Raw genomic sequence first — 26039 nt, forward strand, 5'->3', positions numbered from 1 at the left:
CTCACACACTACAGTCTATATCCTGGGTTAATCCTGACCTTTGTGAGGTTGTCAGATTTCTTTTGAATAAGTTGCCTTTGAACATTTCATTTTGTAGAGTTTATTTGATAGGGAAAAGTGTCTCGTGGCACTACAATGCTATTTTCCACCTAATATTGACGTTTTGGATTACTCTTGCCCTAATAATACTATTAATTAAATTGGTCTATTAGACTTTGTTAAAGCAATAAACAACTAAAACTAAGCAATACAAGCCACTAATAGTGAAACAAATCAGTACAAACCTGAGAGCCTCGTGAAAGAACTTCGTAAAACTGGATTCCAAACAGTCGAGCAAACTCACTAGTTCGGCCAACAAGGTCCACGTGTCGCATCAGTTTCGCTGTCCCCTCCACTCGCGTGATGTAGTGGTCCAACACCAACCACCTGCAAAGAATAGTGAACAGATATTGGTAGAACAATATCAATATCTTACAATACCAGGTTCAAGGTCCAGCATATGCCATAGCATTGAGGGAACAATCCATCAAGTGGTTTCTTTACATTGAATGTGCAAAGTTGATCTATGAAACGCACTGATCAAATCTCAAAACCTAAACTTTGCTAATTTTAAGGCAAATTTCTACTCAAAACTCCAAATCAGCGGGAGTTTACTGTAATATTTCTTGGTGATTTGTTGTTGAATAACTGACCTGTAGAGTTTGGTCCTGTGAGCCCACCACGAGGCGAGGGTACCAAAGGAGAACAAAGGAACTCTCTGATGAAGCACATGATACATCATATTTTCAAATGTGTAACTCTGAAGAGCAACCTGGAAATTGTACAATGATGGAATTAAATGAGTTGCTAAACCAGTTGTTCACAATAAGGTGAGGAGGGAAAATAAAATAAGGTGGTTGTTTAAATTTACTTTAGAAAACAGATGCAACTTCACTGCTGATAAATAAACAAAACTCAACTAACTATCCTAAGAAGTTTTGGAACAATTCTCTTTGATGAATCGAGTCAGCTGTGGCTTACAAAAGCATTAGTAACTTTCACAAAATGTAAACAAAGTAAAGTAAAAAATGTTTACAAAATGTAAACATTGTTTTTTTAGATTTTTTTAGGGGGGGGGATTTCTAAGAAGACCAATCAATATTTACTTTCAAAAGCTTTGCCTTAAGGTTTTGGTCGTCAGCAATGTAAATCTTAGGAAATGAATTGGCCTATGTCCTATGTGCGTATGGCTATAGGTCTGGGTTATCTAGATTTTATTGAAATTTCAGCTCAGATTTAAAAATGTTATAGATAGCTGGTCCCACAAACTACTGTGACAAAAGTACTTTTTCTTTCCAAAACTTAAGCCATTGACTTTTGGACCCTGAAGTAGACATCTCATATATATATGGATCAGCTTTAACCAATCGTGTATACCAAGAGAACATACTGAAAGTTAATTGAGACATTCACTAAGTGTGCTGCAGTATACACAGTTAAATTTCCTTTCTTAGTTTTTGTAATATTTAGTTTGACTTTGTTAAAAATTTTACTTATTCAACAAAAATCATTAATTGACAAAAGGGGGTAGCGGATTTTTATCCCCCTGGAATTTTACCCCCTGGGCGAACGTGACGTCACAAACCAGGGGGTAATAATTCCATTGACTTTTGGACCCTGAAGTAGACATCGCATATATATATGGATCAGCTGTAACCAATCGTGTATACCAAGAGAACATACTGAAAGTTAATTGAGACATTCACTAAGTGTGCTGCAGTATACACAGTTAAATTTCCTTTCTTAGTTTTTGTAATATTTAGTTTGGCTTTGTTAAAAATTTTACTTATTCAACAAAAATCATTAATTGACAACAGGGGGTAGCGGATTTTTATCCCCCTGGAATTTTACCCCCTGGGCGAACGTGACGTCACAAACCAGGGGGTAATAATTCCATTGACTTTTGGACCCTGAAGTAGACATCTCATATATATATGGATCAGCTGTAACCAATCGTGTATACCAAGAGAACATACTGAAAGTTAATTGAGACATTCACTAAGTGTGCTGCAGTATACACAGTTAAATTTCCTTTCTTAGTTTTTGTAATATTTAGTTTGGCTTTGTTAAAAATTTTACTTATTCAACAAAAATCATTAATTGACAACAGGGGGTAGCGGATTTTTATCCCCCTGGAATTTTACCCCCTGGGCGAACGTGACGTCACAAACCAGGGGGTAATAATTCCGGCCGCGAACTTTTGAGTTTCGCGACAACAGTTTGATGGATTAAACGCGGAATTAAACGTATCTTTTCACGGTTGTGAATTTAATCAGAACACATCAAATTATAAAACCTAGTGTGTACGGGCCGGAATTTTACCGCCGGACTTTTACCCCCTCATGAGGTCAGCTCAAAATGTACAGCTGGGATTTTTACCCCCGGATTTTTACACCCGGAATTTTACCCCCTGGCCAGATATATAAATTAGTAAGAAGGCCTAATTATCTTAATTCAGTTTTAATTTAATAGTAAACATTTTATTATTAAGTAGCCTATCTTAATTTATTTATAACATCAACTAATCAAACAGGTTTTTAATTTTAATTTTGAGATTCGAGTATCAGGATTCGATCTTTGAAGCTAACTGTTGGTTAATATGACGTGTAAACAAACATCAGAATGGTAATTGATTCGAAGATTTCTTTAACGATTTATTATACAAACGTGGTAAATAATGTTTTTTGTTTGTATTGTAACAATAACAAAATATGCCTTATTGTTTCTTTACAAAGGAATAATCAACCAATTATCATTTAAATAAGCTACTCAGTTTATTTTACATACTTATTAACCAACAGTTGGCCCCAGACGCAAATCCCGAACATCAAAATTAAGCAGCGAATTCTGTTTACTTAGAAGTGATTACAAAAAAAGGCTACTTAATAATAACATGTTTGCAATTAAATAAAAACAGAAAAAGGAAAATCAATCATTCTTAAGAATTTCTATACCCAGCCAGGGGGTAAAATTCCGGGGGGGGTAAAAATCCGGGGGTAAAACTCCGGGGGGTAAACATCCGGGGGTAAAATTCCAGGGGTAAAAATCTGGGGGAAATATTCGGCCCGTACATCTTCAGTTGTCTAAACGTTAGTTATATGGACAGGGGGTGAAATTCTGGTTTTTATTGCTAATCTAATTAATCAGGCTCTGTCTATTTTCATTAGACTTCCAAATCCGCGGGGGTAAAATTCCGCCCGCGAACAAATTTTGAGCGCTCAGGTTACTACGTCATAGTGACGTCAGCTTTGCCCAGGGGGTAAAATTCCAGGGGGATAAAATTCCGGCGACCCGACAACAGCACTATTGGTGATACAACTCGCAGGTTCCTTTAATTTTAAAACTGACAAAAACTTTAACATGGGAATTGAGTATCTAGTTCCATGCACATGCAAAGCTTAAACTCATTAACTGTCATTAAAAATATTGTTTTATATTATTAGCTATACATTACTGACCTCATGTCTCAAGAATCGCCACAAGTTGAGTACGATACGTCCTGTCAGGCGTATCTCTGAGTCATCATCGCTCACTTGCTTCGCCTCACTCTCTGCGCGCCCCTCAAATGGTCGACTTACCCTCGACAGCTCGACCACAAGATTCAGGTTGAGGACGTAGGCTCGCTGCAGTAGGTAGCCCCAAGATAACAGCTCTATCTGGTAACAAGGAAGTTTGTTAGCGTTGGAATATTTTGAACTCAAAGATTATTTTGTTTTCACATTTTTTGTATAGTTTATTTACATAAAATATAGCTGAAAGACCATGCATTTTGTTAGAATCAATGTCAATATCAGGATTCAAAGTCAGTTCTGACAGTAAAGGCATAGTGGCATGTTAATAGACATTAAAAGTGGGATGAAAGTTGTAGAGAGAGAATTCATAATCTGAAATCTTAAAATAAATACCATAGTTGCTTTTGCTTTGTTGCTTATTTCTAGTATGATATAAATACCTACAATCAAACTCTACTCCTCACCTCATAGCCGACAAATATATCAGGATCCCATTTCCTGACAAGAGCTACAAAAGCTGCAATCAGTGAAGGTTCATCGGCTACAGCATGAAGCTGACATCGAAACTGGGGCATCTTCTCCTCTTTACCATTGTCTTTGACATAAATAACACCTAAAGAAACATAAAAAAAATATAACACTATTAACAAATAACCACAATTTAGTTGTGTGGAAGCAAATTTTTTAAGTTTAAGTCAAATGTGTTTTAGTTTAAAGTAGATTTGAATGATAAGTAAGTTTTTCAAAGAAATGTGTGTTCTGAGGATGTGAACCAATTGGGATGTGTGAATATCTAACTCTGATTGCAACCCTGAATTATCTAGAGCCTACAGAGCTCGGTTCTCCCCTCCCCAAGAGACATACATTCACAAGAAGTGATCAAATACTAAGATTTAGCAAATTTTAAGGTGTTTGTAAAAGTTTCCTGATCAAATCACTCTCAAACAATTGCCGGATTTCTTAGTGAATGTATAGTGATAAGATGGTGGTATTGTTAAGTTTTCAATAATGATAAAAAAAACTCATCCAAACTTTCAGGCCAAACACACGTTTTAAGAAGCTCATGGCAGATTACACTATGCCATTGCACTATAAATGTTTCTTTAGCGATATAAACCTTGGGGCCAATTATTTTTGAATTACAAATCACTCCATCAACAGAGAATGAACGCTTTTAAGAGAAAGCAGTCCAAATCACTTAAATTTCTTTGTGATATCCCCAAGTATCAGATCCGTCTCTTGCACCACAAGACCAACCACTAGGCTAGCAACACATTGAATTAATTATACCAAAGTATATACACACCAGTTATGTTTGCTATCGAGGTATCTGGACAGTCGTTAGTGATGTTGTAGAAGACACAGCATATAGCGTCATGATCAGGATTAGGCTTCAACTCTCCTCTAGTGTGAATATGCAGCTCCATGCTGAGTATCGTCAGAAACTGGTGCTGAGGAAAATCACTTGTTGGTTATCCACATTTAAGATATATGGTTTAATCTGAACAAGGTAAGCAGCAATTCAAGTGTCAGAAGGCAAGAGCTAATTAGTAATAGCCTTTTATTCATGGGACGATCTTTTCTTGTTCACACTTATCCTCCACAAGTATTGGGCTGATTTCTATGTTCATGGACACAAAATAAAATCATTTTAACATTGTATTGTAAAGTGAATGAACAAAATTTATAATATTTTTACCCTAAAGATCGTGAAACTTCCTTTATGTTTTAACCACTACAGATGCGCTCTGGCCACTTGATGTAGTGGTAAACATAATAAACATAATGTGGTATTCATCGTCTCACCATATATTGGTTTTATTTCAAATTGACCAGCCTTGACACCTTAAATATTTTTACTATGGATAATAATCTACTTACGTATACCACAAGGTTTCAATTATTGTAGATATTAATCACGCTGTACATGTTTTGAGCCTATACACGGCTCATCTCCAGCAGCATTATTGTATGTAAAATTTATCACATTGAGAGATGATTGTCAACTATTTACAGGAAACACACACACATATAGAAATGAACATTGACAGTTTTAGCTTGCTATTTACACGTGTTTGCATAGTGTAAGCTCAATTTGATAAACCTTGACCGGACGACATTTGTAGCATAGACAAAAAGAATTAAATATAGACCGTCAGCTGTGCTGCGGTTACCATAGGTTCTGGCGCACATGGCTGGGAGCGCCATATTACGTAGCGAGTAGGCCGTAGCTAAACGGCGCTCCCAGTAATGTGCGCCAGAACCTATGGTAACCATGGTAACCACTGCACGGCTGACAGTCTATATTTAATTCTTTTTGTCTATGTTTGTAGGCCTACTGAGGAACACGAAAACGGGAGAGTGACGTCACGGTATCAGCTGATTGGTGGTTCTCATTTCCAGTTTTGTTATCTACATCGCAATACGGCTGATAGGTGATCTTGTCCGAATATTCCTCTCTTATATTTAACATGGTGTCATTGCCATGTAATTTTAAGAATGGATTAAAGGACTCTGCAATGAAACCATGGTAAATACAAGAGAGGAATATTCGGACAAGATCATGAATATGTATATGTTATATGCCCGCTAGAAGTTAAAAGGAATTCATAAACGTATCCATTGGCCATAAAATTAAAGGTCTTTATTAGTAGAATATAATGCCACAAATTTGAGCTCAAAAGAACAACAGTATAAAATGGCAGCCGTTCAAAGATTCAAAATGGCAGAATCAAGAAATCATTGAATGGCTGTCATTTATGACTCGGTTGTCCATATGTATTCATTGTATTGATAGTAAAGACCTTTAATTTGATGTGCATATCAACCTATACAAAATCAACCTATGCTTACATTTAAAATTTTCTTCCGACTCCAAGTGGGCCGTCCCCCTGAAGAGATAGTGTATCACTGAATCATTTGTTAAAATGATGTTAATGCCCAGTGACTGTGTACCAAGTTTTAAAGCTCTATATTTATTACTTTTTTTAGTATTTAACGGTTGCAGGACTTTTTTTCCACCCTGTATAAAGGTTTATAAGTAATGATCAATTTCGATTGGACACTCCAAGGCGAACATTCGGATGTTAAAATTACTAAATTACAAGTTTACATTTACAACTTACTTCTTGTACTAGTTTGACATCCTGTAGATTCTCCAACTCCAGTCGATAGTTCCCAGAGTTGTCTGGAGTCACAGCATCTATCTGGCAACTCATGGACGCTGGACTGACGTGTCCTGAAAGTAACCTTTGTATCCCTGAATCTGACATCAGCTTAGTACTGTCAGATACTGAGACTGAGGCTGTCTAGAAATATGCAACGGAAAGTCACAGAAGGTAGAAATCAAATCAGCTGTTTTATGTTTCCAACAACAATTTGTAGCATATCCTACTAATATTATAAATGAGAAAGTTTGGATGTATGGATGTATGGATGTATGTATATATGTTTGTGACAAGTAAACGCAAAAAATACTGGTCGGATCGGGCTGAAATTTGGTGTGATGATAGTTCACATTCCCGATTAACATGTAGACGCATTCTTATCTCAAAAGTCCTTTCGGGCTCCTCCCCAGTGGCCCTGGAGTTTCCCATGTTAACCTTATGAGTAATCATATTTAAAAGGAATAAAATAATTTTGTCAGCTGTTTCAACTACACAAGTTGGTTCTATGATATTAAATAGCAGTAAAAGGTTATAAGGTTTACCAACAGGGTGCAGTACTATTAACTTTTTTGCATTTTGTGTCCTCTTCCCGTTGCAAAGCACGGGTACAACAGCTAGTAATGTCATAGATTTAACATGCTCGCTTTTATATATACAAAGTGCTCTGTGAGTAAAAAGCCAAACTCCAGGAAAGAGTTCTATTGGTCGAAATAAAGAGAAAATCAAGATTAACATTTTTCCCAAAAACGCTTCGTTAACCAGATATCCGCCATTTTTTACATAAACATTTTAAACTTTTAACCAATCTTTATGAAACAAGGTATAAATGTTTAGTAAATATAGCCTATGTAAGAAAAAAATATTAAGTTGATCCAATTTGAAATTTTAAAATGGCGGCCACTTTAATTTTGTAACTTTAATTACCAAAAATAAGCCAACTTGGTGAAAAAATGTCAAGAACTCAAGAACACTTTTCATTAGCATTTAGTTAGAATTTCCTATCAAATCACACCAAGTTCAAAATTATTAAGTAACAGATAGCTAAAATATGACGATTTCAGTTGTAAATTAAGGTAGAATTAGGCTACCTAAGCTGTTCAGGGTGGTGCTCATTTTGTCTTACGGTCATTTTGAACTTGGTGTCATTTGATAGGAAATTTCAATCGCTACCAGTGTATAAAAGTGTTCTTGATTTTTCTTCATAAAATTGGACATTTGTTGGTAATTTAGGTTAAAAAAATTAAAGTGGCCGTTATTTTGAAATTTAAAATTAGACCAACCAAACATTTTTTTCTGACACAAAAACGTTCACCTTAAATACCAAGGTTCATAAAAATCGGTAGGAAAAATTTAAAGATAAAGAATTTTTTTTTAAATGGCGTACATCTGGTTAACATAGAGTTTTTGGGAAAGATGTCATTCTTGATTCCTCTTTATTTTGACCCATAGAACCCTTACCAGGTGTTTGCTGTTTACTTACCGGATACCCTATATATATCATCCCAGCTAAGACAAATTATAGGTTTGTTTTGATACTGTTAAGTAGTGTTGTTTTCTATTTATTTATCATTATTTCAAAAACTGCTAAAAGCTTAAACTGTAAAATTTTCATTGATTAAGAAAACATTAGTGCACTCGAGAGTATGTACATCAAACTGAGTGTTTACAACAGAATAAGACCTCTACTGGCTAAACTAGTATCTAAACTCAATGAAAAAATATTATGTCGAGCATATACAAGGTTAAGAAAAAGTGTGATTTGATTGGTAAAAATTGTACCCTCAAAAACAAATCCAAAAAGATTTCAACGAAATTATTTAACACATCAATCGGTTCATTATGATTTTTATGGATGACTCAGTGTCAATGTTGGAAGTATGGTGAGCAAAACTAATAAAACACAAATAGATTACCTGAGAGTTTACATCATGGTGAAGTTTTTTTTCAAGATTCAGATTTTCTTCCTTGATTAATGGCAAGGATTTTCGAAATCCCGAGGAAGGCCGAGAAAATCTTCTTTTGGACACAGATGATGTCGACGGATTATTTACAGGTGTGCTTGCCATCAAAGGACTCGTTTTAGAGGTGTTGCTCAAAACTACTTCAGGCGTGGCTTCTGATTGAACATTGCTTGAGTCAGAATCGACGGATGTTTTAGAAAGCGGTGTACACTGAGAAATCGTCAAGCTATTATCTGTGTCGTCATCGCCGTCAACAGAGTTCCCTGGACTTGAAGGTAAAGTAATTTTCACACTTTTCCTAACCTCTGGAACTTCTACGTTTTTCTTTACTACTTTTGTTTTCAACCACTCTTTTGCCTGCATTCGTGACGGTGGTGGTTTCAAAGGTGTTATAATTAACGCTCTATTAGATCTTGATGGTGATGAACCTTTGTAACACATTTTCGATGATTCCTTCCTCCATTTGGTGATAGAACCAAAAGTTCCTTCAAATTCTTCCATGTGAACAACCGATTTGCTTTGCAGCTTTAACAAAGTGCTTCCGACTTCGCACGCTTTGGAAACATCACCTGGGTCACTGTAGAACGGTTCTTCATTCACTACTTCAGGTAAACCGTAATCTCTCAGTTTAGCTAACACTTCTGATCGTGATGGTGCATAAAAGGCTGGTGTGAATATTGTGAGGTTTTCCAAACAGTGAGGATCTCCATCTATATCTTCGAGGCTTGTGTTTTCTGAACCACATTCAGAAAGATTGAGAGTGAGAATTGTGTTATCTAGCGAGGGCGGGATTATCATCTCATCTCTCTCGTAGTCTGGTGTGTTACTTTTGGTCATGCCTGATAACCTAAAAAAGTCAGATGAAGTTTCGCTATGGTTGGACAGTGCGGGAGGACTTTCTGGAGTACTACTAGCCTCAAATATATCCGTACTTATTTTACGTTCTGTTATTTGCTTTCTTTTAGGCACCGAAGCACTAGGAATGTCCCGATGCGTTTCTTCTTGCACAGGAAAGTTAAGAGATTTTCTTACTTTAGTCCCTTTGTCCGTCAAAGGAGTATTTACTTCAACATATTTGCTTCTGGATACAATTAATGAACCGTTAGACTCAAGGTTCGTCTTTTTAGATCTGGTTTTCTCTCTGAAATAGAAAAGGGTTCGAATGAATTTCTCAACTTTTAATATTGCTTTTAGGGTTAAAAAAACTCCTTGTTTGATTTTTATAGCCACAGAACGAAAAATATCTCTCTGTTATGTGTATCTATCTGTTTTTAATGCATCTTGAACCCATGGTGAACATTGCTCAATAAAAAAGTGGAATCATTTTCTCACTTTTGACTTTTTACGAACTGTCTATAAGCTGATATTGTTCATCTTTCAAATCTTACCATCATTATTTTTTACTGATATCCTGGAACCCCTTAAAGGATTAGTGATGCGAAATCATTTTCCAATTTTTTAATTTTGACAACTCAATTCTCTCTCAAGTTTTGAGCATTAAAAATTATTTAGGTTGTGTCAATGTTTTAATTTAAAGAGTGACTTGTGTTGTTTTTTTCAAGTTGGTCTTCCACAAATAGAAATATTTCAATTGTTACAATATTAGTGTTTTATGAGGTGTTATCCATTAAAAGCAGGTCAAAATGTGACTATTTTATGAGAAATCTGCAGATTTAAGCTACATGAAAGGAATTGATATATGTAATGTTGTTTGAGACCCCACTACCAAATCAACGAACAAAGAAAAATGGATCCAAAATATCGATATGTCCATGGTGTACTTCAGCATAAGCAAGACTAGTAAAAAATAGCAAGATGTGAACAAATTGAATGCTTAAAGGTACCTAGGAGCATCGCCGGTTTGGTACTTGTAAATTATTGCAACATTTTAAAATTTTAAACCTTTTCTTGTACACATAATTTCTGAAAATTCATTTTGTATTCTCCATTTGTATTTTTATTCAATGAATATTGAATATTAAGATCCTTGAAGTACATATTTTACCCGTAACTAATGAGATAGGCATACAACATTCATATTTAATTTTTTCACCTAATTTACTTTTCAAATAAACTTTGATCAACATACACCACTTGTGTATTATTTTATTTAATACTAGCTGCTGTACCCGTGCTTCGCAACAAGATGTACTATAACGCCTAATCCAAACACTTGTTAAGTTGTTGTTGTTTTATAATAGATTTTCAAACTAAGAGATCCAATAAAATTTAGTTCCTGATACCAAAGGCGGATGTGTAACTTTTTATACAACAAATTTAAAGATCAAATGTTTCTCTTTAATATCCTCTCCATTGCAAAATGCGAAGCACGGGTACCGCAGCGAGTTGAATCTAAAATTGTTAAGTTCACTGAGAGAGAAGTTTCAGAACATTCTGAATATGTTATTATTCTACACAAATAATTATAATGAATTTTGAAGCATGCTTTCTGTTTGAATCAATTATAACAGATCTACATTTTAAATTGATTCAACAAAACATTTTTGTCAAACTGAATTTTAGCCAATGTACTAACCAGAAGAATTAATTATAGGATGAATTCAGACCAAATATTTGAGAAAACCTTGTTTATTAAATAAACTTAACAAAAATTGAAACATGAGAAATAAAAAAAATATTTACATCAAAACAACTTCTAGGATGGTATCTTATACACTATATTCATAAAATCAAACTTAAATTAACAAATTTACATCAAAATTACAAGTAAACTTTGTCGGGATATCACTTAGCTACTAAGTACTTGGTTGATAAAGCCTTTCATTGAATTTATTAGCTCTTTGTTTTTTTTTATTTGTTAATTTGTTCACACTTATAAAATGAGCGATACAAAACATTTCTGGAAATAGAAAACGTAAGGAGAGCTTAACTTCAAATCATTTGTTATTTAAGGTATTTCTGCCATCTCTTTTTCTCTTGAAAAAAGTTGAAAAACTGTTTAAAGCTAGGTTGTATACAAATTAGTATCACTATTTGTTATTTACACCAAGCAATAACAATATACAATTATAACATTTACTGCCACCAGCCTATATGACTTTTTAAAATTTATTCAACATTTTTGTTTTAATTTTTATTCATAATATTTAAACTTTTTCAACTGTACACAATGGTTAACTACATCTCACTGTATAATTTTAGTCCCAAAGCAGATCAATAGTTATAAAAAAAAATTTTTTTTAGGTAAATGTTTTAAATCCTAACACATTTTTCATCAGAAATCAAAATTAGTCATAACATGTGAGTTACATATTTGTTAAAAATCTAAAATTCCTAAAAACTTTAAATGGGGGTGAGTAGCCAATATTTTTTTTTTGCAATACTCCAGCAAAAACAGCCATTTTTTAAATTTTTTATACATGTGTTGCAGGTGTAAAGTATATTTTTACTCCCTAGGGATTTCATCACGCTTTTCTATTTCATCACACCCTAATTATGAAAAATACAATTATTTGTGAAAAAACCAACAACAATAGTGATCAACTAGATGGTATACCTAAGCCAAAGATTATGTTTTTTAACAATTTTGACAAATCAATGAATTTATAAACCAAGTTTTAGCTAACAAATCAAATAGTTAGAAAAAACTTTCCTAACAAATACTTTCAAAAGTTTAGTAAAAAATATTAAAACATAAATTTTTGCATAAAAAAGAATTAATTACAATGGATGACAAATCTACGACCAAACTTTATCTAAGGACTTTTCAGATTTTTAAAGTGTTTGAATAGTATTAAAGATTATTTCTCGAAGAGAGCAATGTTCATCCATGTTCTATACCAAATATAAACGAGACAATCAGTAGAGTGTGTGAGCAGATATTTAGTTAACAAAAATATGTTTCAGTACTATTGAAAAATAGACTACTGATTATTTTCCAACTATCACATGGTTACACTTTGTTGACAAATGCAAACATTCATCTCTATGTTAGTGGGAAATTTTTACCTTACTGGACAATTGTGTGAGCTTAGGTGTTGTACAAATTTAATAAATATTTATTTATTTTTTTAACAACAGTTTTTTTTCAAAGAACTTCATAAGATATTTATTTATGAATTGAAGCAAAAAAGATAAATTTACTCTTAAATCTCATACCACCTGTAATTAGAATCTAATGCAAAATAAACGCTTTAAGCGTAATCAGCAATGACGGAAAAAGAACTAAACAATCTGTGCCAGGATAATTGCAATAAAGTATCCATCCATTTCAATCTAATAGACACTTTTGTAATTTAAAATTTTGAAAAACTCTTGTTTTATCCACCTGATTTAAGATTAGACTGTATTTTCAAATTAATAGTTTTTTGTTTTATGTATACTATGCCAACTATTATTTAATAACTTAGTTTATGATAATTTTAACTTTTTTTTAATGAGGGTGGCAGCCTATTGCAGCCTTGCAAGTGCCCGTTCATATCCTCAGGCCTCAGGCCTGTCCATGGATCCAAAAAAACAAGGATGAGCCGGTAGATTACAAGAGTTGGACTGTACGAATAAAATGTAAAGCAGGTATCAGGATCTGAACCTACAACATTGCTGACATGGATCCAAAGGCCATCGTGCCTCTGACTGAGCCACCAATTCAGCTCTGGCCAAAACTCGTAAAACAGACTGAATTTTTGAACTGCGACTGACTGCTCAAATCGGGTTAAATCCACAGACCCATTTAATGGTGTTTTGTTAATGGTCGACAAGTCTTGTGACCAGACTGAATAGTAGAGCTAAGGGATAAATTGTCTCTCAAAAGTTGGAAACTAAAATTTTAAAACCAAATTTCACACACTCTACTGGTAAAGCAAAATTGTATTTACACAATACTTTTTAAGCACTCGAATATCACAAGACGCTCAGTTTGAATATGACAAAATATATTCTTTCAATATAATTATTTTCAAACTTTAGTCTTTCATAGAAAATATTGTTAGTGTTTGATTCTTTCCTCAAGAATCTTTATAACTGTACACAAAGAAATACATCTCTCATAACAACAAAAAACTTCTCTTTGAAATTTACAAAATTTACAAGGTATATTTAAACTTTTTCAACTGTACACAATGGTTAACTACATCTCACTGTAAAATTTTTTCACAAAGCAGATCAATAATGTTATAAAAATATAAAACATATTTGCTATGTTTGAGTGGTTTGCTACTTATCAATACATCGCCACTACCTATATAAGTTGAATCATGTAGGCTATTGGTTACATTTGTAAGAGAACTCACTCAGAAGTGGCGGGGAGGCTGAAGCTTCGTTGAAATCTCCTCCTCAACTGGGACACCCTTACATGTTCTGGCGAGTCTTCTGAAAATACCAATCACAATAATTAACTTGGTTATCGAAAGAGAATTGTTTTTAACATCATTAGTCAACTTGCTGATAATTTAAATGGAGTTGTGTTCCTGTTGTAGCAAAAAAGTTAATATTGTTTACTAACGTACAGCTTTGTGCCTTCATAGTGTCGAAACAATGTTAAATCCGTCTACTGGGCCATGTAATCAACCGACATCAGTTTTCATTATGATCAGCATTGAGTGAATTTGAAGTTAGCACAAATGTACAATAGTTGAACATTGGCTCTTTTAATATAGCATGCAAGGAAACAAATGTTGTATTGATGATTTAAACAGATTAATCAGACATTAAAACTAATTAATCTTTAAAAGGTGTTGAGCATCCTAAGAAACTTCATCCCCAAAAAGGTTGGACGATTATAAACTGTATGAAATTTCTTTGACCTTCAAATAGTTAGAAATACTTAAAAATACCTTCACTCACCTGGTGTATCCAGTGACAGTCGTTTCACAAAGACCTTCAATCGTTTTACTGGGTGAAGAGAAGAGGAAGAAGTTGAAGGCTGATTGATGTCCACCACCTCAGCATTGCCAGATTTGTTTATTGTTAATGGTAACCTTTCTATTAAAACTGATGGTTTCAAAAGCTTTTTCTCAAGACACTTTAATTTTGCTTCTTTGTCAAGAACTGGATCATTACTTTTTACTGGTGCAACTCCAGTGGTATTTTCAGAAAACCTTTCTAAAGCTGACTCGCTTTCATTGGTTTTATTCTTTGGCTTCATCTTGGGTGATTTTTTGATTTCTATATTTAAAGGAACATAATTTCTAGGCGAACGACATGATTTAGATTTTCTTCGCTTGTTCGGGGTGCTGTACAAGACAGGATTCTCTTGTGGTTTACTGGTACTCTGTTTATCTTCTATATTTTCATCAGAGGACGAGCTATCTACTGTACCATCCAGAGAATAAATTCTCAAATGCCTCTTACGGTTTTCACTTGGTTTGTTTTGTGACTTTGCTCCAGGTAATATAACTGGGTAACTGGGGTTTATTAAACTGGAAGTTTCCCATTTTGTGTTAGAATCTGTTTCTTTGTTTTGAGTGACAGACTCACCACTAGAAATGACTAGCTTTTCAACCTTAACCAGAGGGTAACAAGTCTTATCTTCACTGACAGCTTCTGAAGCCTCTCTGATTCCCTGGGTTACAGATGAGTTGCCAGAGATATTGTCTGATGCTATGCTGGTCGTATCAATGTTCCCACTTATTATTTCAATTAATTTTTCATAAGCAAGTGGTAACAATTTTATCACACATTTCTTATCAAACTCAATACTAGTGCTTTGGTCTTCTTGAGAATCTACAAATTTTTTCTCACAAGGTGCCTCGGTAGGGGTTTCAAGTGTATTTTTGCCACTTTTATCCTTCTTTTTCCCACTTTTGCTACTCTTGACTTGAGAATGAAGTTCTACAAGTTTGCTCTTTTTCACAAGCACTCTATCACATTGAGTTATCTTTTCATCAAATAATTCAGTTTTTGTCTTTAATATGTCAATATCTTCTACTCTTTTAGTTACATGGGTAGGCACCTTTTTTGAGGAGTCAGTTTTTTTCTGATTAGTATTTTTAGGTTTGGCTTTTACATCTTGGGATGATAGATCTCCACTTACTAAAGTTTTCACAGATGTGTTTGAACTTTTGGCAGTTTTAGGAGATTTCTTTTCTTTAGATCTCATAGGGCTTTCTTGCTTATTCAAATTTATGGCCGATAAAGAAAGTTTGGTTTTATTTGGCTTTTTAGCATTTTGTGATAACTTACTTTTCTGGACTTGTTTCTTCAAGTTATTGTTGGATGCATCTGTTTGGATTTTGGTCAAATTTCTTGTTGGATTTTTTGAAAGGAAATGAATATCATTAAGTGACAAGTTTTTCAGGACAACTTTACAACTCATTAATTTCAATATTTCTTCATTTGAGCATTTGAGTTTCTTCTTCAGGTTTTCCTTTATTTTTCGGTTTATTTGATGTTTCTTTTTTAATTCTTTGCTATAAGATAATTTAGACTTTATGGTGGTACCTTTAGAAGCTTTAGCTTTAGAGTTTGTTTGTACTTTTGATTCCTCGTTTTGTTTGCTATAAGATAATTTAGACTTTATGGCCTTTAGACCTTTAGAAGCTTTAGCTTTAGAGTTTGTTTGTACTTTTGATTCCTCGTTTTGTTTGCTATAAGATAGTTTAGACTTTTTGGTAGTGTTTTTAGAAGCTTTAGCTTTAGATTTAGTTTGTATTTTTTGTCCCTTGTTTTCTATGTTAGGATTTTCCCTCAAAGGACACCACAGTATGGGATGTGAGCCTTCAAAATCTGTTTTTGACGTTAGGTAGTTTTTGACAGAATCCAACTGGGAGAAATATTTCTCAATCTCTTTCCGACTCATATGAAAAGAAGGAAAGTTACAACCTGGAAAACTATTTTTCTTCTTTGTCCATCTGATGTATGTTTTTTTCTTTGGTCTTGTGTGTTGAGAAGTATTTATTTCCTTTTTTGGGGGGGAAATAGAACTAGTTATTCCCTTCTGGTGTTTCACTGGAGTATTTTCATTGTTCAATTCTGGTTGTATTGTTTCAATTGGTGTCAAAGTTTTATTTTCAAGAACATTATCAAAAGGGTTCAGTTCTATAATTTCAAATTCATCTAATGTTTTCTGATTTTGTAAATTTGCTTCTCCGACATCTTCAATACTGTCAGTAACTTCCCCAACTGATCCATTTTCGGAATCTTCAATGCCAACGGTATCCAAATACTCAACAAGTGAATCTATATTTCCTGGGAGCATTTCTTGATCTGTATTGAAACGACAAGGAGAATCTTCAGGTCTGAAATAAAATACTATATCAGGTCTTGCGGTTCAAATTTAGCACAAAAAGAATGTCATAAAAATATATATTGACATTTAATTTCTTTTTAACTAACCAACTTTAACCATCCAACTGGCAGCGCGATAAAATAGTCGTGGTAGGTGGTTTCTGTAGTGGCAACGACTATAAAAGTCATGTTTTGTAGGGTTTTGGTTAACTCAAAATAAATGGTTAAAACGATTGTAAAATAGGATAATTGTTATACTGTTTGAAAGATAAGAATCTAAACTTGCATTTTGCTACATAGATGAACTTAATCTCACAAAGGGATCACTGTAATTGAGCACTAAAGTAAACAAAAATTTTGTGCAAAGTCAGTTGCACCATGAACGCCTCACAAAACTGCTGAACACGGTATGCTTGAAAAAATCATAAAAAGGGATATTTTATTATCTACAAAGACGGGTGGTACCCTTGCAATAAGGAAGAAATGTCCAATAATATGGTGCAAAAATCTTTTTGATATAATTACATATGATGTCACAAAAACAAAAACAAATCAATCAAGTTTGTGAAGTGGCAGAGAGACTATAATAGTCGCAATCATAAAACACATTTTATTCACTGAAATATAAAATTTATGTAACAAAGTACCTCATTCGAAAGTCCATGAAATTATGTGCGTTGTGTTATTTCATTGTTTTAGATTAGCTGGTATTTTTCGTGAATATTTTGTCTGACTAACTAACCTCATTCTCTGTTGACCAATAACTAACAAGTTGAGTTTTGGTGTGTTTATATTGGATATTATTAATGTGACATTACTTTAGACACTATTTTTAGCACGTTTTAGTAAACTTTAATGACTGTTTGCCAACATCGAATATCGCGAGTGTGACTGTGACTTTATCACTTTCAATCATATTTTTTATGCCTAATTGTAAATGTCTACTTATTTAGTTTGTAAACTGTTTCTTTTGCGTAGACTTAAAATACTAAATTTGAGGTTTGGGACATTACGTTTAGCCCGTTTTTGAAACATTTTGTTATAGTAAACAAACAATTTGATCGCCACATGAAAAAGCACAGCAGCATTTTATATACAACACTAGAAAATATTAACTAATATTTCTCTTTATAACTACCTAGACTATATATATTTTCAAGCAGGGGAATAAATTTAATTGCATTCTATACAGTTGGTATTTGGGTTTTATGTGTTTAAAAATAATATACATGTTTGAATAAAAGATTTTTTTTTAATATAAGATTTATAAAAGTCATAAATATGTCATAGGTATGATTATTTTCTATGAACAACTCATACTTCATTTTATCTCCAATGTTATTGCCTTTACAAAAATGTTATTCTTGTGAACACATTTATTTGTTTTTTGTTTTTAATTTGTAGCGCAAAATAGTTGAAATTATTTATTTTTTTTTTGGGCCATAACTTTCTAAAGAAATGGTAATTTAAATCTGTTTACATTTCCATGAAGGGTAATTGATTTCAAACATTTTGTACGTCTAGCATTTTACATAAAAAGCTTTTGGTAAATGCAGCATAGTAGTACTTTCAAAATTCAAAAACAATGTTTTTTCTACCCAATTTTAATACATACTGTTTTAAATATTTATTTTGTTGCAAATTCTTCATTTCATTGTGAACAATTCAAGTAGGCATATGTGGTTCAATAGGTTTGCTCCATTGGTTTAGTTTATATGAATTTTCGACAATATGACTGCAAAATCACCAAAAATGCCTTGCCACTACAGAGATCGCCTATTGCCAGTTGGATGGTTAATATTATTTAACAGCTACAATTCATTTGAAAATATTTGCTAGTCCTCTAAATACATAACATTACCAGAGTAAGCACTAAAATTAACTGTGAAACGGGGAAAATCTGAACAAATGGCTGGGTTAATGTGGAAGACTAGGTAATATTGAGGTTCAGATTTCTGATATCTATTGTTACAACTTCATGATGGCGCAGAAAAAATAAAAAGTCACAAATTGTGTAAAAGCAATGCCATTAAACAATGAAATATCAGTAACTTAGTTGTCTTGATTTCATTCAAAATCACTTAATTTTACCACGGTAGTTGATAGGAGTTTTTTTTTTTTTTGTCTTGACGGGTTTCTTATTATAATTTTCTTTATTAGGCTATACACTGTTTTCTAAATTCACCACATAATTTTTTTTTTCTAAAAAAAATTAAAAAATGAAATTTCCTGAAAATTCTTTAGTTTAGGGAGTGAATTGACACTGTCCCAAGCTTAAAACCCAGTGCCCTTAATCTCTCCTAGACATCAGTAATGCTATATATACTGTACATAAAAAATTCCACCTATTTTAACAATAGTGGCCCCACAAAATGTTTCCTTTTATATTTTTTAAACAAACAACTAGATGATGGATGGCATGTAGGTATCTAAATTTGAGCCATAGATAAGTAAACAACAAATTTACAAATTGTTTGTCTTGCTGAAACTAATGTGACCTATTGATTATGATAGTGGTAGTTATTAAGCCTATAAAATTCCCAATGTCTGAGTCTACATTGAAAATGTACAAGGATTTAATTTTCCTACAAAAAATTTAAATTAATAGATTAAAATTGCCATAACCTCACCTCTCTAGTTCATATTCTAGAGTTGGACTCTTCTCACAAATACTTTGAAGTCCTTTGTTCAAGTCTTCATTTAGAATCTCATCCAGCTGTGAAGTATTCAGCAACTCATCCCCATTAGTGGCCAACATGTCCGTCGGATCAAGTGAGTTGTTCAATGAAGGCACCGAGTCGAAATTACTGTTTTTGTCAACAAGTTTCTTCTCATCTAAATTCTCACTTTTCTTTTCACAGTCGTCCTCCACACTAAGAGGTTGAAACATAACATCCTCCGAAGCTAAATCGCCTGACACAAAGGAAGGATCTCCTCTCAATACAGTTTCAAAACTGCTGATTATATCTACGTTCATTGTGCCGATATCCACTGACACGCAGCTGTCCTCAATATTGTTCACCGGACTGTTATACGGCTCTTCGTCGCTGAATATTTCCTCTAGAGTTTCTTGTTTTTCAGATTCTGGCCAGAAATCATCTTTTAGAGGGCCAGAGCTCATTAAGATTTCCTCTCCGTCTGACATGGGATACATTTCTGTGGCAGCATTTTCAACCAGAACTCTTCTTCTTCTTCTATTTTGCTTGGTTTTTTTCTTACTGCCAAAATCGCCAACACCATCCAACTGTGGGATTTTCTCATCGAAACTCACATCGGATCCAATAATACTGAAACAAGTAAAGATAAGGTTTTTTTTACCACTATGTTTCGAGCAGATCAGTGTAGAGGTTTACATTTCATCGCTTTTTACTTGATGACAGTAACTTACGGGTATTCAATATTCACAAATTCACTACTAAAGTCATTCATTTCAACACAATATGAATTCATTAAATTTTTGGAGGCTATGTAATAGAATGGTAATGGGTAATAAATATCAAATCCTTATATAGTACATTACACTATAAAAACTGGTGGAATTCAAGCAAAACAATAAAAAATACCTAAGCTCTTATTCCTGAACAGAACAAGACACTTTGTTTATGCATTTAAGAAATTTAACAACTAACTAGATACAAAACATGAGTATATAAACAGTCATAATTAGGAAAACTAAAAATAGGCTACATAAATTAAGCAAAAGTGAAAACCATTTAGCAAGTATCAGTACAGTAAAACTCTAAATCATTTGGAAACCGTACCACATTCGGGTAACTTAGTAAAAAAATTGGATTTGTACCAGAATTAAGGATATTTTATAGCAAATAGGCCGAGTTTTTACTACCGCAATCGCAATAATTTTGCGATAAGGAAAAATTATGCTTTCACCGTTCATGTGGAGGATGATGGTGGTATTCCATAACCGCATAAGAAAGCAACTACAGTAGAACCTCGATTACCCGGAGGCAGATCAACCGGGCAGCGGATTGACCGTGGTCAATGGATGCCTCTAAAATGAGGTTACCTTACCATCCAATAAAAATACCAAGAAAATTTTAAAAATTGTTTCTTTAGTCTAATGTGTTGAAATGCATTGTATATTTAACTATTCCTGTCCATTATTTATATAGGTACAGTAGGCTCCCACATTCTTGTTTTTGAAACATCACAGTTCATTTGACAAAAATAAATTTGAAACATAACAAAGAAATATCGGTCGATAGCTTCAAGGTCAAGCCATGGTAAAATTGTATACTTCTTTAATGTAATGATTTCTGCTCTGAAAAAGCAAGTAGCCTATGCCTAGCAGTAGCTTACTAGACTTTCTATGTTAGTTCCTTTAGTACCCATAGCCCGATGATGCTGGTTTGGGAACTCATTCAAGTTTATCCTGCCCTACACCTTCAAGCCAAATTTCATCAAGTTTGGACAAAAATTACTCAATTTATCGCGTTCACGGACTTATGTAAATTTTAAAAAAATAGTGTTTTTTAGCCTCTAGGGACATTAAATTGTAAAAGTATATCGGTCCCAGGCTTAGGTCTTACCGTGCCACTTACGGTAATAACTACTTCCTTATAGGGAAATTCGCTAAAAGGACAAAAATATTTATGTGTGTATGAAAACTACTCACTCATCATCAGAATTTTCCTCTAGAGCCAAATCCGGAGGTAGACTGTATTTCAGTGCTTCTAACTCTACGTCACTGATGTCATGTCCAAACATGTCTTGCTCAGGTAATATCTGAGATCCAAGGATGCTGTCGTCTTCCACATTTTGAGACACGGCAGCATTTATCTCATTCTGGGCTGCTAGATTGTCCAATGCCATCATAAGAGATTGATCCATCGAGCTGGCTGTAATTTTGAAATCAATAGTTAAGTCTAAATCTAAATTACATTTGTATTAACACTAAACCATTTTAGTACAAGCATTGACTTCAGATACTACTGAGGTAGACAATCCATTCCTATGTAAAGCTTGCACCCAAAAATAACTTAGATCAAAGAAGCTTCTTAAACAGTTGTTGTAAAGTATTGTTTTCTTTCCAGGACAGCTTTGCTATTGTGAAAATTAAATCTGCAACTCGTTATGAACTGTATTGTAGGTTATATTCACATCAACAATCATAGTATGAAAGGAATAGAACCTAATATGCACATTCTAAGAGACGTTAATCCGACAATATTCTTTTGAGCACACGCTTCAGCTGGTACAAACAGATGATCCCTACTTCAGTGTGCAAGGTTTTCAATGAAAAAAGTGAGCATGGGTATAGATAATGAATTTTGACTGAAAATAGTCTAAAAAAGATCTAATGGATCATTTTCAGCGAAATTAAAAGAGAAACTGGTAGAACTCAAGTTGAGTGCATTTGATTTGAGTATTTTGTGATGAAAACATTCTGATTTGGTCACACTTTTTGTGTAAAAATGATCACAAAAAAGTTGTGATAGAAGGGAAAACATTCCCTTCTTTTCATTTTGCTTCTAATTACATTTTTACTGGTTGGATTCACAAGATAATTAGCTAAAAAAATATTTTTTTTACAGTCATTAATAAAACCTAAATTAACTTATTATTTTTAAACTCTTCTAGATACCAAGTTTCTTTGTTTTACTTTCCAATAATAAAACCAGCTGTTAAGGTTATTTAATTCATTTTGAATATGAATACACAAACCTTCACAGTTTGATAAATTCCCAATTCTAGTTTCCAAGTTGATAGTTACCAGATTTCTTTGATTTACTTTTCAATAAATTTTACATAAACCAAAAACATGTACAAAGGTCATATTCCGAGGTTGAGAATCGAGATAGGGAGCATTTTTAAGAAAGGAGGACAAATGTAAGAAAAGGGCTAGAAAATGTAAAAGCTAAAAAACTCTAAAAAATACTGAATTCAATTTCCTTTTTTCAAACAAAACCTAGAACGCCTACTCCTAATCCCTGACTACAGCCATGATTGTTGTTAAAACAAATTTGATTTCAAATCAATTCATAAAAATTCCTTCCTTATTGCAATAAAAGATATAATTTTAATATCCTTACATAATAAAGAGCTTTGTGTGAGATTAAATACAAGTTCTTCATCGATGATGGTTGTCTCTTCGGCTGGGTCTGGCATGGACAAAGCCAGAGATGAGAGTGAATGTGTGTTGAGAACCGAGGCGTCCAAGATGTCACTACCACTTGACCTCTGGGTCTCCACAGGATACGGTATCTTTTCCTTTAATGGAGTTTTACACTTGCCCTATAATGATAACAAATTAATAAGAATTAAATAAGGCTCAGTTAGGGACAGATTGCAGTCAAATGGCGTTCTAAGGCTTCTGCACCTACCTTAAGAATTCAAAAATACAATAATAATGCTGAATATGTAGTAACTATTTGTAGGCAGCTATGATTCAGTGTTATTTAACAATTTTTGATCAGTGCTTAAAATTATCTTCAACCCAATTCTTTTACTTTTACAGCTAAGTGAATTAGAGATCTCAAAAAAGTCAAAATATGTGCAATAAATTGCAGATGGAATTTACTACACAGTAAACAATAGGTACTTACACAACAACAGATAGTTGTATCCTACGATGTTAATATGAAGTATCCTTCATTACAAAAAGCAAAGGATTGAAATTTCACTTATTGGTAAGGTTTGTACAACAACATTTTTGTTTTCTGTGCTCTATACAGGAACATATTGTATGCTCAGTGTGGATTTCATTTGAGTAACATATAAATTACATAAATTATATAAATTACTTCAGATTGAGAAACATTGGTCAAAGCAGGAACGTTTCTTAGTTGTAAATTATGTCAGTGGAATTGAAATAATCCAATTATTTTGTATGTTGTACAGTTTTTTAAGTGAAGGGTGGGCACTTTTACATTCAGGGAAACCTGTTCCCCAAACAAAAATCTCTAAGAACTATGCAAACTATTGCAGAATCCATAACTAACTAATGCATTCAATCTAATTTTGTTTAGGCTACTTTTCACAAGTTTGTTGGATGACAGCCGGCTATTGTACCTGGTATTTGAGGTTTTCCCTGAGTTTCTCTCTTAGAAGAACCTCGCTCATGGCCAATGGAGGTTCGGGTCGCTGGGAGACGTCCAACGCATCCCTCTTCAGTCTCTGCTTCTCCTCCTTCCAGATGGCTGCTAGACCCGGGTTTACGGCAAGCTCGCCTGTAAATGCACAATGTCACAGTTTAGACAGCACACTCGGTTTTACAAGTTGAGAAAGCATACAAGGATGGGAGTAGAGTTGAGTAAAATATATTCAGTAATTTAGATACTGTACTGACCAAGATCATTTTACTTAAACTTCAGTCAGGATCTATATTTCTTTTACTGAAAGTCAATGACAGCCCATGAATACCTTTTGGACGTATTTCATAGAAAAGCCAAGGGACTGATTGGGATTTTTATATGGAATCAACTTCAGCTAGCTTACTTGAGAAAATCAAAGTTCAGGGGTTAATATATTCAAAATGATCACAAAATAGGTAACTAATATTTTGTGTTAGTAATGCTCTTTGCCAGAGGGTAAATTTGAAAGGAATAAAAAATATCAGTGCTATGTTTTGTGACCTAGCAGACTCTGATTTTCTCAAGTAAGCTAGCTCAACTTTACACCATTTTAATCAATTCCTAAACAGCCAATAAGCTTAACATACTAACAAGCTGAACTCTACCCCAAAACTCCTAACCACTCTAAGACAATCTCTGACAATCGTTGTTATGGAATGTTGACTTAAGTGAAAGTAAATTACTAACACCTAAGGTTTTTACTGTTACAATAATTATCTTTTATTTTACTGAAGTACACACACAACATTTTTACTCAAACATAACTTATTCAACAATTCTCTTTACAATAAAAACAATCCTAACTATTTACACATGATCAGCTGTTACCAACATAAATTAAATTAAATACAGAACAAGTAACAGCAAACATATTATATAAAAATAAAATTACATTCAACACCTTCCCTTAATTTTAATTTTATATAAGAAACAAAAAATAAATATCTCGATTATCGTCTTCTGTTCAATATTTTGGATAGTTGATCAAAGCTTTGCTAAATAATTGATGAAACTTAACATTGTTCAAGGGTTTTGTAAACATATCCGCAACATTCTCGGATGTAGAAACAAAAGAAATGTTTATTTTACCTTGCCTTACAATTTCAGTCAAAAAATGGTAGCGAACATCAATGTGTTTGCTTCGCTTATTGAAAATTCCATTTTTACAAAGCTTAATAGCACTTTGATTGTCCATGTTTAGGTTTGTTTCAACATTAGTTCCACTCAACTCTTGCAAGAAAGTTTTTAAATATAACACTTCTTTGACACATTCCGCCGCTGCAATGTATTCTGCTTCATTGCTGGACAAAGCTACAATCGGTTGGTTGTCTTCTTGTACACCAGCTTATTGGGTCTTCTCCATACATTATGACAAATCCAGTAGTACTTCTTCTTGTATGCTTACAATTTGCATAGTCTCCGTCACAATATACATTTAGGCAATTTTCTCCTGATGCTGAAAATAATATTCCTGCGTCTTGAGTACCTTTAATATATCTTAAGGTTCGTTTGACATTTACAACATCTTCATTGCTTGGATTCTCAACACATCTACTTTCTAATCCCACAGCAAGTGTAAGATCAGGTCTGGTTTTATTGGATAAGTACAGCAAACTTCCTACAACTTCTCTGTAAGGATAATCTTTTGTCAGGCAGCTTACTTCTTCATCAGGTTTGCTCGTTTTCACTGGACAAATGGGAGTGTCTACAGGTTTACAATCTATCATTCCATATTTTTCGAGAATACTGTTTGAATAGTTCTTTTGTGTTAACAATATCCCTTCCCTTGAATATAAAATTTCCATTCCAAGAGAGTTTGATGGGTTTTCGTCTGTTTTTATTTTAAAATCTCTAGACAGCTCGTTCAAAAGTTTCTTCATCTCTCTTTCATCTGAACCAGCAAGAATTCCATCATCAACAAATATAGCAAGATGAATACTGCCATTTGTAAAAACACAACGGTCAGACTGAGTTTGTTTTAAGCCATATTTTAGTAAGCAGTTTGTAAACAACTGGTTCCATTTAAATGGAGCTTGTTTAAGTCCATATAAAGTCTTTCTTAATTTCAAAACTTTATCTTTATGA

General features: G+C 33.5%; 1 protein-coding gene across 2 annotated transcripts in view; it reads right to left on the reverse strand.

Moving 5' to 3' along the window:
* The window catches only part of LOC128993214 (DNA polymerase zeta catalytic subunit), a 57419-nt gene that overhangs the window by 12004 nt on the left and 19376 nt on the right, over nucleotides 1-26039 (reverse strand). For both annotated transcript variants that reach the window (XM_054416980.1, XM_054416979.1), the window contains exons 7-19: nucleotides 23893-24050; nucleotides 22914-23115; nucleotides 21497-21719; nucleotides 19494-20150; nucleotides 14482-16874; nucleotides 13929-14007; nucleotides 8632-9820; nucleotides 6677-6859; nucleotides 4858-5002; nucleotides 4016-4164; nucleotides 3498-3695; nucleotides 693-811; nucleotides 285-426 (exon numbers count right to left, since the gene is read on the reverse strand). In XM_054416980.1, the coding sequence (XP_054272955.1) occupies nucleotides 285-426; nucleotides 693-811; nucleotides 3498-3695; nucleotides 4016-4164; nucleotides 4858-5002; nucleotides 6677-6859; nucleotides 8632-9820; nucleotides 13929-14007; nucleotides 14482-16874; nucleotides 19494-20150; nucleotides 21497-21719; nucleotides 22914-23115; nucleotides 23893-24050 (5837 nt within the window). The remainder of the gene's footprint in view (nucleotides 1-284; nucleotides 427-692; nucleotides 812-3497; nucleotides 3696-4015; nucleotides 4165-4857; nucleotides 5003-6676; nucleotides 6860-8631; nucleotides 9821-13928; nucleotides 14008-14481; nucleotides 16875-19493; nucleotides 20151-21496; nucleotides 21720-22913; nucleotides 23116-23892; nucleotides 24051-26039) is intronic.

The sequence above is a fragment of the Macrosteles quadrilineatus genome, unplaced genomic scaffold, assembly GCF_028750875.1.
Source record: "Macrosteles quadrilineatus isolate MER2022 unplaced genomic scaffold, UCM_ALF_1.0 Scaffold_4__1_contigs__length_99947679, whole genome shotgun sequence".
In the NCBI taxonomy this organism is placed as follows: domain Eukaryota; kingdom Metazoa; phylum Arthropoda; class Insecta; order Hemiptera; family Cicadellidae; genus Macrosteles; species Macrosteles quadrilineatus.